General features: G+C 43.1%; 2 protein-coding genes across 9 annotated transcripts in view; one reads left to right on the top strand and one right to left on the bottom strand.

The window, feature by feature from the left end:
- TEX9 (testis expressed 9) overlaps positions 1-11,855 on the bottom strand; it is a 132,429-nt gene extending 120,574 nt beyond the window's left edge. For 3 of the 5 annotated variants that reach the window (XM_019665424.1, XM_019665414.1, XM_019665456.1), the window contains exons 1-2: positions 11,458-11,546; positions 8,060-8,162 (exon numbers count right to left, since the gene is read on the bottom strand). The gene's annotated coding sequence lies outside the window, so the exon portion shown is untranslated. Of the gene's footprint in view, positions 1-8,059; positions 8,163-11,457; positions 11,547-11,622; positions 11,725-11,777 lie in introns of those variants that run through there. The other 2 variants (XM_019665433.1, XM_019665442.1) reach the window with 2 other exon arrangements.
- Positions 8,368-13,381, top strand: part of RFX7 (regulatory factor X7) — a 122,610-nt gene continuing 117,596 nt past the window's right edge. Inside the window, exons 1-2 of one of the 4 annotated variants that reach the window (XM_019665378.1) lie at positions 8,368-9,171; positions 11,789-11,951. In XM_019665378.1, the coding sequence (XP_019520923.1) occupies positions 11,791-11,951 (161 nt within the window). In that variant the 5' untranslated portion in view covers positions 8,368-9,171; positions 11,789-11,790. Of the gene's footprint in view, positions 9,172-11,154; positions 11,169-11,549; positions 11,635-11,785; positions 11,952-13,381 lie in introns of those variants that run through there. The other 3 variants (XM_019665387.1, XM_019665368.1, XM_019665376.1) reach the window with 3 other exon arrangements.

Below are 13,381 nucleotides of genomic sequence, written 5' to 3'. Positions count from 1 at the left end.
TACAGCAGCAGAGCTGAGTAGCTGCAACAGAGACTGGACCACAAAACAGAAAATATTTACTCTCTGGCCTTTTACAGAAAAAGTTTGCCAACATCTAATCTAGAGTTTAATTTTATGTTATTAATTTTTAAACATATGTCATAGTTAGTTGACTACATGTTAACTAGTTTCTTTCCTCTCTACTGTTTCTTTAACATCTTCATCTTTCTTGGATTTATTATTTATTTTGTTAGAGTTCATCAGATACCCATCCTTTTAAGGAGATTCTATTGGTGATCCACATCTGCTGAATATATATATTTTTTAAATCACGTTTTTTTCTAAGATCACTGTTTGCTTCCTTTTCATGGATATAATAGCATCCTCACTCTCTCTGAGGATAATTGTTACATGTGTAATACTTATAAGTATATATATTACTTATAATGTATTAAAATTATAAAATAAAATTTCTAAAATAAATTTATGCTTATCTTTTCATTTTAATTACTCTCATTCCTTAGGTATTATTTCAGAACTTACTGAGTTTGGTGCCTCTACTAACTTGTATTCTTCTTGTGTTTGATTATTCTTGTACTTTGTAAATGAGGATCCCTGTTAGCGCTCTACTTCTGCTTAATGTGGGTTGACTGGTGATTACAGAGGAAGAGAAGGACAACATACTGCTAGGCAGAGTATTTATTTTCAGAGTGAGGAGTCTTGCTGTCGCTCCTAAGGTCCATTGCTACTGTTCCCAGGACCCACGGGCTCACTGCTTTAATCTGTGGACCATTATGAGCAGAAAGAAAAGGGATCAGCAGTCCAGCTGCTCCAAATGCAATGTCTCAATTCATCACCTCTGGTTGTTACCCCAGGGCCCTCTAGTCACTGGATCTGATGTCTCTGAGCTGGGAGCTTCCCTGAAATTGCTTCTATCCTCTTAGCAGTTTTGAGCTTAGAAGTATTTGTGGTCAGTTGCTCTAGTTTGTTTTTCCATGGTCTGATACCATCTCCTCAAAATTTCTGATACATTGGTGGCACTTTTGGTCCCTAGTCCTGTTACCAATGACTCCCCTTCCCTTTCCACTTCCTACCACCCCTCAACCTTTTCTGTCATTTCATGAGATTTGACAGAGATATTTTTCCTTCGGTCTGACATCTTAATTTAATCTTCATATGCAGGGTTTTTAAATTAACTCTTTCAAAACACCATTCATTATAATTTATTTGTGGGTGGTAACTTATTATCTTACCATTTTTATTTCAAAACATTTTAAAAGATACTCAGAAAGAGTACCTTTGACACACAAAGAAATTTGAAGCCCTACTCCCACAATATCTCTGAGATGATTTGAAATGATAAAATGACTTTCACCCACTATAATGGAAACGGGTAGTTCGTCTTGAGTCACTTGCCTTTAAAAATAGACTGGGTAGTCTATTCAATTAAAAAGTATTTGTTCATGGGGGTGAGAGACGCTGGTTATGGAAGAGCTATAATTATTTTCCACCTGATAACAAATTTGACACATTAGGCAGCGATCAGTGACAGTTGTGACATTTTCAGTCAGAAAAATTTGGCTAACGAGCTCATCCTGTTTTGGAATTCTACCACCATCCTGCCATACCTCATCCCCTGTCTGCCAAGTAGCCTGTTCAGAATACATCATGAGCTAACTAACTATCAGTTTTTAATACTGATTTAGGGAACTCTTTCTAGAGTCGCTAGAAAGCATAGTTTCTGACCCCCTACATTATTTGGCGTTTAAGTCTCTGAAAATCAGTGTAGCTGGTCTCAATCAGCTTTCTTTCTGGACATCAGAAGGCATGGATATGCTTGAAATTCCTGTGAATCCTCTGAGATTTCCCAACTGATTATTAACAACTTCACCTCTTTCTCCTTTCTCAGTCTCAGGTTGGTGATTTGCAGGGGTTTGCTGTCAGACACCTCTCTCTGCACACTCCCAGAGCTCTCTAAAACAGCATTTGATGAATCTCCCGATTTTCTTTGCTTGGGATAGGCAAACATTTTTTTCCCTGGCCATCAATGGTACCTATCTCACTATCTGCTGTGCCCCAATTTCAGCCTGGCAGGGTTTGAATGTCCTTCCATGCTCTAATCAAGGAATCTCCCACGACAATTGCCTCAGGTACAGTGTGGCCTTGGGTGACCATGACCTGGGCTTTATCAGATTTTAAAGTGGTGGCACATGGTCCCAAGGCTGCTGGCACTTTTGGTTTTCAGGGCGCCTGTTATCGTCAGGGCCTTTGTCCTTTACCATCACCCTATGTCTTCCCTGCTCCTCTCCACCTCCCCAGAACAGAAAAAAAGGAAAAATCCCGTTGATTTAGCTCTTACTATGTGCATCATGTTAGGTATTTTCACAAATATTTTGCTTCAAAGCCTCAGTATAACTGTGAGGAAATTTTTATCCCTGTTTTTACTAATTAGGAAACTGAGGCTCAGATAGGTGAAGAACTAGATTGAGACCACAAAAGTGGCAAGCGGTGTGGCTGGGATTTGGATCCTGGACTCTAAGCTCCAAAGCCCAGGGGATCCGCCTGAGGGTGAGCCTCCAGCCTGACCCACCTAAGAGTGTGGCTCTGAATTCAGATGAGAAACTGGAGGCTAAAGGGAGAACGTAGCCGGCTCTTCTCCTTAAAAGGAACAGGGCTGGCTAAAGTACCTTTAAAACTGGAGAACTGTAGCACCAAATGTCAAGCTGAACAGACAAAATCGGCTGCATGGGAAATTTTTGTAGAACCATAGAGACGTGAATTTTAACTACGAATTAACTAAGTTCTCAGCTCCTGCACTATTATGATGGATAAGCTATTGAGTTTTCTAATTAGCCCATTCTGCTTTTTCTGGCATTCTACTGTTTTCTGTTTTTTTTTTTTTCTTGGCCTAAACAAAACATGCTCTCTCTAATTCAATAACTCCATTCAGTAAACAGTTACTGTTTTGCCACTTTTTGGTTGGGACAATGTATATGTTGGAGATATAGAGAAGAATAGTACCAGGAGCCGGGGGTGGGGAGGGTAGATATAAGAAATCGACAAGTAAATCTACACTTACCATATAATGAGATAGTGTCTCTGACATAAGGCTGTGGAAGGTACTATAGGACCATAGAAATGAGACGGCTAACTCAACCGGGGTGGGTGAGGAGTGGGGACTGGAAAAGGGAGGACTTTCGAGAGGATGCAATGCTTGACGTATGATTGAGCCCTTCAGATGATCGGGGCTATCACTATATGTTTAAGATTCTTTCGGAGTATGAGAGATACTCACCAAAGTAAGGGAGCAGTGAAAACCTTTTCCTGGGGGTGTAAGGAGATAAATCAGTTGCTAGAACTGCATTGGAATCTAAATGAACTTTTAGTTCCTGAGCTCTCTTGAAGTATCGATGAGGTCACTTGTATGTTTGTTCCTGGGTTTCTAGATGGTTTTTCTGGATTTCCCTGATTAGTCCTGGCCCATTATCTTCCACATTTGCGCCCCTCACTCTGGAGCTCCATCAGTTCCTATGACCCTTTGGGCCTATTGCTTCTACCATTACTAAGCAACTGTCTTATCTTCTGTAAGTCTTTTCAGCTTCTCTTCTCAGTTTCTCCCTACTTATTGCCTCTACTGGTTGCTGTTGTCTAATGGTTTCTGGGGCCTGCCTTCTCTTGTGTGTCTTTTAGCTACTGTTTTTACTGCCTAACCCTCTCTCTTGCTCATGTATTCATATTCTCCAAGAAAGAAATCAATTTGTTAATTAATTACTAACCTCTTCTTTGGGCACAACTCTTATATTTATTTAGTCACTATCTCATGAGCTGACTGGTTGCCCTTGTGTTCAATGCTGAGCCCTGTTCCAGCCAGGGCCTAAGGCAACAAGTGACAAGGATGGAGGCTTACATCAATAGAGCCCATTAGAAGTCAGCCTTAATAGGAGGCCATGGATATGCCAGACGGCCTGAGGCTTGGTTGATTCAGAGGAATGACACTAGCAGATACACTAGAGGTGCTATAAATGAAAACAACAACATACTAGCACCAACCACAATACTTGCTTGTCACTTTGTGTAACTTCAGGTAATGGTAGGGGAAAAAAAGGATGAAGAGAAATAGAAAGTCCCTGGGAATAAGTATGTCTATGTACAAGAAAGAGCACAGAAATAAATATATCCAAGGAAAGGACACAAGTTAGCCTACTTCATTGGAAATTATCTTTCCTGAGGTCCATGAAAAAAGTCTGAAGGCTTTTTCCTCTTCTCAAATACAGGAGAGATGACACTAAGAGGGTAGTGAATGTGATGGTTAATTTGATGTGTCAACTTGGTTAGGCTAATGTACCCAGTTATTCAATTAAACACTAATCTCATGTTGCTGTGAAAGTAGATTCTGTAGATGTGGTTAGCATCTACAATCAGTTGGCTTTAAATAAAGCACATTATCCCTCATAACCTGGGTGGGCTCCATCCAAACAGGCGAAAGGCGTTTAGAGTAAATCTGAGATTTTCCTGAGGAAGAAGAAATCCCAACTGTAGTCTTCAGCATCCCCTCCTTTCTGAGTTTCTGGTCTGCTGGCCTGCCTTACAGATCTCAGATTTATCAGCCCTCACAATCATGTAAACCAATTCTTTTAAATTACATATTATAATAATATCATTATAATAAATATTAAATATATAATCATAATAACTATTATAATAAACTCTATTTATGGCCTCTGATAGAACCCTACTGTATACAGTGAGTACGGAAACTCTCAGCCTTGGAATTTGGTACCCACATAATCTTAGTCATCAGCTGTCCACTCCAATTAAGCCACTCTCCTGCGAGTCTCTTCATGTGCTTGTTCATTTTCCTGCTTCTGTTCACACTGCTTTTCCCATCTCACTTGCCTCCACTCTTTCTTCCACCTTTATAAACTCTTTCCCTTGCCTTACACTCTAGCTCTGTCCCAAGTCGACCCTCTATGAAGCCACCTCTGATGACTTTAGCTACTTTTGCTCTTTTCTATCTCTAAACCCAGCAGTTATTAACTGTGCCATTCACTGTAATTCTTAATCTTACATATCTCACCTAACACTTTTTTGTATATAGTACCCACCACTAGTAGGTATAAATTTGCAAGTACAAGTCTGAGTGTGCAAGAAATGCCACATTTTTTAATTTTGTTTAAATCAAATTAAATTCACCTCAGGTTTAAGTAATCCCAGCCTTAATTCTGCTGGAGTAGATGAAAATTTAATCCCAGTTATTATTGGGCTTTCCTCCTTTCCTCTCTAGGGCTGCACTAGAGTCTTGGGAGATGTATGTTGAGCTTAGAAAATGGGGGAAAATGGACTTTGGCACCCTCATTCTTCAGGGATATATGGTCCCTAGAAACCAGGCAAAACTCTGCTCATGGTCCAAGTGTGGCAGGGACACCCAGACACTCTAGAATCATCACGCATCCATCCGAGGTTTGAATATTTATTGGGGTCCTTCTAGGGAGCACGGCTGGTGTCCCCACTACTGGAATACTGACCTTTTACTCCTTTCCAGTTTGGGGAATTTTTTCTTTCTCTGTAACTTCCCCTACCCACAACTCCTCCGTTTTTCTCTTTTCCTTCCTTCCCTTTCCTCTCTCCCTCCCTCCCTCCCTATCCCTTGCTCCCCAAATGCCTTTACATCTTTAATTCCCTAGCAAAGTCTCCCCAAGGAGCAAGGAACCTGGAAGGCAGATTGCTGGGCACAACTCCAGGGATAACACTGACATTGCATTTAGGGATCTGTGGTCCAGGAGGCTTCATTTACAGTGTGAGTGGTGCCCCCCATCTAACAGACAGTTCCTGCCAGACGACTTCTTTCTGCCTAGGAATACTCCCTTGAAGCTTGTTTAGAATGGAGGGGAGGGATAATATAAGGAGAACATAAACCAAATTAATAGCTCAATAAATTATCCTGTTACACACTTATTTTTTTGTTTGTCCCCTATATTTTTACTTTATTTTTAGAGAGATGTGTGGGCTGATGTCTAGTGTTCCAACTAGATTATGAACTTAAAGATTAGAACAATACTGTGTTTACCACTTATGTTTAAATCTTCCTGAGGTCCTGGCGTAACAATTTGTACATAATAGGTACTTAAATGCGCCTTGCAATGAACTGAGGAATGATAGAGTTGGTGGATTACTGCTTAGGCTCTGCCAGTTCAGACTGCACCGACACTGACTTCCTCATTGCAGGTTTGGCTCTAGTGTCTTTGCATTGTCACTTTTAGGGTTAGACAAACATGCTTTTTCTTTACCTGCTTCTGTTCACAGCTGCCGCTGGCCTGAATTTCCGAGATATCAAATTTGTACTCGGGGCCTTTCTAGCCCAAAGTAAAAGTAAACACTTCCTTAAAAATTCAAACAGATATTAACTTGAACCTTTTTTAATACAAAGTAAATTGCAGGACACAACATAACCATGTATATGGTCACCACAAATTTCTAAGTGAAATCAAGGCAGTATCTGGTATTCATTTTCATAATACCTTTCACTTGAAGAGCCAAATACATTATGAGAACTTTATCCCATTAATCCTTAGAGATAAGTAAAGGGACCTGAAAGAATGGCTTGTATAGGTAGGGTCATGTAGCCAGGTAGTGGCAGTGTGGCTAACAGCCTGCTACTGTGCCCAGTCTTTGAATAGTCAGGCTAACTTTGCCTTAACGTACCATTGTTTTAATGACACAATGGAGTATTTGTGCTCTAACAGGAAAATTCATATTCTCACATCATACTTAACATTAGTAAGGGTGGCATGGAGAACATTTATCCAAATTTGCCAACATGCATTTGGTTTTGAACCCTACACCCTCCCTCTTCTGTAACGTTGCTTCTTCTTTTATTGTCTCCCTCCCTGTTCCCCCTACATCCCTTCCTCTAATGCTATTAAAAATAGGATGGAAACTCAATTATATTACAGCAATGAAACTTAATATATCAACTCCTCTAGCACTACATGCATGTCGAAAGACAACAGCTTAGCCCAAGGAAATTAACCAACTCTTTCTGATATGGAGAAAGGTGTTTTTGGAGGTGGAAAGCCTTCCTTCCTTATTCCCTCAAATATAATAATATGCAAGTGATTACATATTTCTCTTTCAGCTCCTAGAGGGGAGAGTTTGCAATGGAAGAAGGCAGAGCAAGTAATAATCAACGGAAAAGAGAATGAAGAAAGACTTTGCCTTTATTTTTAAGGGGGGGGGGAGGAGAATAGGGTAGAACCTTATTTTTTCTATATCTGTAAACCACCATAATTTGTGGAAATGAAATGTACACTCTAAGCACTTGACCAATATTTACCACTGACCAAACCTGTTTTAGGCCTCATCTTTTGTCAGAACCATCATAACTAACAACATAGAGTGACATTTTGTAAAATGGGCTTGTGTCTCCTGCCCCATCCTTTTCCTCTACTATATACTTCATTATGGATCTGAGCACCGAGCTGACACTGAGCGAGGCATTATTCACACAATCCCAAGTGACCTTTCATGGCTTCACACCAGTGCTCGTGCTGCTCTTGTCCAGAAATCCTCTTCCCTCAGTGCTATGTCTACTGAACTTCTGAATGAGACTCAATTCAAATGCTAGCCAAGAGGCCTTCTCCAAACAGCTCTTTTACCTTGAACAGGAGCAACAAACATCTCCCTCCACTATGTCTCCACAGTATTAGTAGACATGATTCTATTTTTGAGCTCATCATCTTGTATAATTAATATACATTAATATGTCTCTCTGCTCCAAAGAATATCAACTACTTCAAGTTGGGACCAGGTTTTATTATTTATTTATATTTTCTGTGCCCAATATTATTACATATCAGGCATGTTAAATTTATGATAAATGTATATGCGACAGTCTGGACAGTATAAAAAGTTTAGTTTCACAAAGGAGACAAGGTTTACAGGCACAAGAGAGCAAGGTGGTATAATGTACTGGGCTAAGAAAATTAAGATTAGGTAACTACTGAGTTCAACAAATATTCACTAAACACCTAAGAGTAAAGAATTGTGTCCCAGGACTACTAGGATAAATAAAAGTCATTACCTTTGAGTTGGTCACAATCCATCCACCTTGTAGATTGTCTTTATATGTGTACAGCACTTCTGTGATTTAGATATCAGTCTCCATGTTGTTCCTCATAACAACCCTGTGAAGTAGGTCATTATTTTCATTTTTATAGAGATGGAAACAGAGGGTTTGAATTCCCAGGTCTTCTCACTCTAAAACTGAAATTTTTCTTCTCTACTATACCAGTGCTTCTCAAAATTTTCCACTTCTGAGTACACTTTCATCAGGAGAATAGGCTTATACTCTCCTCAGGGTTGGGAAATATAAACTCAAAATCTAGTGTGTAATCTTAAAAATTCATGCTTACTATAATGTTTTCCATTACTTCTCACAGAGTCAAGCTGAAGGTATGAGAAAATAAGCTTCATTGATTCTGGGTTTTTGAGGGACCTTAGTAAAGGGTTTCAACACCAGCAGGGTATACACACAATTTCAGACGCACGTGGCTCCACTGCTACCTTTATTCAGGGGTCTGGGTTTGGCTTGAGTCTCAACGCAAGATTTTGAGCAACTTCATCAGGTTTCTTTTAAGTTTCTAGTGGCACAATTGTATTCACAGACCTCTCTGAAGACTGTAACAAAATGCACACTCTACTCCCAGATGTTAAATGAGCAGTGGGGGCTATAACCCTTTTCTCCCTGAAAGGATGTCTCATTCTGGCAATAAGGTCTCTTCAGTCTGATACTATCTGCCACTTCTTTCGTTGCTGGTTGAACCTAAGAGTCCCGGATGTCTCCTCCAACCACCTGTTCGTACTTGAAGGCCCCAAAGCCTCAACAATGCCCTCTTCAGCACCGCCGCTAGAGGGCAGCTCAGGGAGGCAGCTCTACTGAGCCCTCTAGTGGCTGCTGGGGTAACATGGCTCTTTTATGGAACCTATAAGAAACTCAAAAGTTGCACTCGGGAAGCCAGCCTGTGTGACACCGGGTAGCGAACTTTTAAAGAAACATCTTGGTTTTCAGCTTCCTTTTCTTAAGGCCTTTGGCAGGTCTCAGATACATTACTCTTCTTGGATGAATCTCCCACACCCTAGGGTCTCCCCCTCCCAGGGTGTGGCACCGTGGAACCATCATTCTCTCTTGGCCAGGTAAAAATTTAAATATGAGGGACTTGGCAACTTTTCCCAACGCCTTTTTACTTCCTCCACTTTCCCCAGGGATATAGAGCTGATATATACATTCAGGATTTTTCAGTATAAGCTCATTTTCAGCATGGCTTGCAGGTTCTGGAATTAAGACTTCCAGGATCCAAATCCTGGCTCACTCATTTACTAATTGGGTAATTTTAAGAATGTCACTTATCCCCTCTAAACTTATGTTTCATCTGTAGTTGGGAGAATAATATTACCTACATTATACAGTTTGGGGAGGAATAACTATGATGATGTATGGAAAGGGCTAGCTAGGTCTGGCACACTGAAACAAACATTAGCTATTTTTATTCTTCAAAGCGTCTGTCTAGTGCACACCATGTCTATCAATTTGGTGCAGAAAAATACTCTTTACATAGGATACAAGGTACATATGCAAATGAATTCATGAACAACCTCTATTTCCCTAAAGTGGCTCAGCTAACAGTGACCTTAGGTTATGGAAAAGGGAGCTCTTTTGTGTGAAACAATCAGTGTAAAGCGAGCAAAGCAATACAAGAGGCCTGGGATCCTCAGAGGAGCTGTGTTTTGCACACAGGTGTTCTTCCTCCCTCCCCCTCTCCCCACCATGTGCTAGCATTCAGGGTGAATCTGGGAGTGGAGCCTGTGGGCCAGGCCTGAGTGCAAAAGCAAGAGGGTTGCAGGCCAAGGCAGGGAACTGAGCACTCCAAGGGCCAGGAAGCCCAAGCCAATCAGATTCCCCACCCACTGAGTCTAAAAGGTGGCAGAGCTTCATGGCCCAAAGTCCAAGCACAGCAGGAAAGTGGCCACAGAATCTTTGTCAGGTAGAGACCTGATAGAAACTGTCAGAAAAGTAAAAGCTGAAGGGCTCATAATACCCACAGGCCCAGAGAAAGGTCAGTGTGAGCTGAGCAGCTGTTCCATCTGATGCCAGAGGCCTTGGCTGTTGTCTTCTACACCCGGGCAGTTTGGGCCTCCCTGATCAGCCCCACCTAGAAAAGCCAATTCTGCTCTTAAAGGGGACTTGCTTGTTTCAGCTAGGCAGTCTTACTCTTTATGGACAAAGCTCTCTCTTAAGTATGAATGGGGGGTTAGGGGCAGAGTGCGTCCAGAGGTTCAACTGGCTCCAAAGGAAAGAGCTTGTGGCTGGAGCCTGAGCCTCCATGTTGAGAAAACTACACGCGTTTCTTTCATAGGCAGGCAGGGGCCTTGGCTGCCAGGGACCCTGACAAGCCGCGACTTGAGCTGTGCCTTAGAGCCTGGGTTGGCTTGAGAGCGGTATAGAGGAGGGAGGGCATTCCTGGAAAGGGGGTGGGGTGGGAGGTGAGGGGAACAGCATGAGCAAAGGCACGAAGGAAGAATGAATCTGCTGCGCGTTGAGAATGGCATGGAGACTTCACTGATTGGAGCTGGGAGTTCTTGCAGGGGGATGGAGGCAGCTATGATTGGATAGCTAAAGTGGGGCCAGATTTGGAGGGCTTTGAATGCCCGACTGAGGAGCACTCAACCCAGCTCCTGACTTGCGATTTCCGTTCAAGACTGAATTACCTATAGGGTGGTTAATTCCAACGGGTGTTTTTCTTTGGGGGCTTCTGAAAAGTCAGGTTATCCTCATACCTGCTTAAAGCCTCTCCATTAACCCAGGGAGAAAGTAATCCTCACTTGACGAGGGGAGGGGCGATAATGCTGATTAATTTTACTTGCCTTGCTTTGAAGATGAAAAAAAACAATCCCATTTCCTCGCCAAATATTATATTTGGTTTCTCCTCCTCCTCCTCCTCTTCACGCAAGTTCTTTTTCTCTCGCCAGCACCTCCCCCCACGTTTTCCTGCTCTCCTCCACCAGCTCGGCCAGTCCCTTCCTCCGCCCCGGCGGTGCGCGTTCCGGGCTGGGCCCGCGCCGCCCTCCGCACCCGTGCGCCCCCCTCCCAGTCCCCCGCGCCAACCCCCGCCCCTCCCCAGCCCGGCGGAGCGGTAGGTGTTTTGCCGTCTGCTCCGGGCCGCAGTGCGGCTGCGCGCACTAGGCTGCCTCCGGGGCTGGCAGGGCAGCGGCGGCCGCGGCGGCGGCGGGGCCGGGAGCGAGCGGCGGTGGCGTGGGGAGTGGCGTGGAGCTGAGCCTAGGGCTGCGCCTGGGGCTGCAGCAGCGCGGGGCTCCCGGGGGCAAGACAGGAAGGCCGGGCCGCGAAGTCCCCAAGCGACCATTCTCCTTGGATTTGGGGGAGCCTTGCCCCCCCCACCTCGTCTTCAGACGCCCCCTCCTCACCGCCCCCAGCCCCGGCCGCTGACTGGAGGAGGCGGCGGCTGCGGCGGCGGCGGCGGGGGGCTGAGGGGCGCCGCCATGCCTCTCCTGCGGTGAAGCGCCCCGGCCGTAAGGAGCCGCTGGGTCTCCCCGGTGATGTCCCCCAGGCGGCAGGCGAAAGCGACTCACTCGAGCCCTGGGGTAAAGGCCTAGCTTATCCAGCTTCCTTCCTCCTCCTCCTCCTCCTCTTCCCCTCCCCCCTCCTCCACTCCCCCTTCGTCCTCCCCTCCCTGTCTCTTTCCTCACCCTTCCCCGCGCCCCCATTTTCCCTCCCTCCCTCCTACCCCTCCAGCAGCGATGGCAGAGGAACAACAACAGCCGCCACCACAGCAGCCTGATGCCCATCAGCAGCTTCCCCCCAGCGCCCCCAACTCGGGGGTGGCTCTGCCAGCCCTTGTGCCTGGGCTGCCAGGGACAGAGGCCAGCGCGCTGCAACACGAGATCAAGAACTCCATCTGGTAAGAGTATCCTCCATCGCTGGGGGTGAGAAAGCCCAGGCACATTTCTGCTGCAAAGGAGGTGGGGGCCGGCGGGCTGGGAAGCGGAGGAGCAGGCTGATGCTTTCATTGAATATGGGTGTCCAGAGTCGGGTGCATATTTACAGGGCCTCTGGAGGTGTGGGGACTTTGCATCAGCCCTGGTCTCCATAGCCCCCAAATGCTTTCACCTCCTCTTTAATTGTGAGTGCAGATAAACAAGTTATTTGTGGTTTTCACTTATGTGTAAGAGGAATATGGGTCGAAATTAAGTCATCTTGCACGATCGTAGCATGAATGTAGGACTAAGGAATCTGAAATGTGTTTACTCCTTTTTTGCAGCCATACAGGGAGGAAGAAGTTATTGTGAATTTTCACCAAACATTGTGCGTAGGAATATTAATAGGCAGCACAAAACCTAATGTGTCTCATCCTTTCAGTTGCTTTAGCTGCTGTTTCTGGATGTTTTTGCCTTCATTATTCTCAGATTAAATATCTCTTTTAGGGAGTTTATTCTTTCCGTTGATTGTCAAGAAAGGACTTCTTTAGTATATTTAATATATTTTATTTCAAGGTGGTAGTTTATACTGTAAAATGGTTTTTAATTTAAAATAAATGTTTTGCCATTTTGTGTGTCTTTTTTAGAAACTGGATGAAATATCCTTTGCTATTCCTGTACTTGTATGAGAATTTCCAGTATTTCCGCATTAAACTGTGAAAGACTGGTGGCAGTCTTTTAATAATTAAATACACTGAGTTAAGTCTATCCTGTTAGAGCCATTGCAAATATTCTTTGAACGTGAACTTGCATTGTTTTTGTAGGATTCTTCATGACTGACATTTTTTTAAATGTGTAGAGCTATTTTAAAAATGGAAAGCAATATTTGGAATTTGGTCTAAGAGACTGCTTTTAATAGAAGTTTAAAAATAAAATTAAATGTGGAATAAAAAATCTGATTTTAAAAATGAAATGTTGCATGTCTATCAGTGAATATGACTACTAAAATATCAAAACTCCTTTTATATTGCAATTTAAAAATTAATGTATCTAAAGCAGCTGGCATTGTAGTACAATATTCACACACTTCAAAGCAGTGACAATTTCTATATACAAAATTAAGGTTTGTTATATAGTAATTTTCATTTTCTTGGCGTACATCCATATTGTCATGATGCTAGTATGAAGTAGGTCAGTGCAGGCTTTAATAGTTTCATACTACACAGCAGTTGGCAGCTAAGTATCTTGTTTTCAGTTTTAATTTTAAAATGAAGTTTAAATATTTTAAAGGAGAATTTTTTTGGCTTTGACAATAGTCCTGTTGTGGCTACTTGAATAGGTCAGATTAATAGGATTGTCGTGTGTGTGTGTGTGTGTGTGTGTGTGTGTGTGTGTGTGTGTGTGTGTGTGTGTG

The sequence above is a fragment of the Hipposideros armiger genome, unplaced genomic scaffold (assembly GCF_001890085.2).
Source record: "Hipposideros armiger isolate ML-2016 unplaced genomic scaffold, ASM189008v1 scaffold_12, whole genome shotgun sequence".
Classification (NCBI taxonomy): domain Eukaryota; kingdom Metazoa; phylum Chordata; class Mammalia; order Chiroptera; family Hipposideridae; genus Hipposideros; species Hipposideros armiger.
This window is presented reverse-complemented; position numbering and strand designations above follow the sequence as displayed.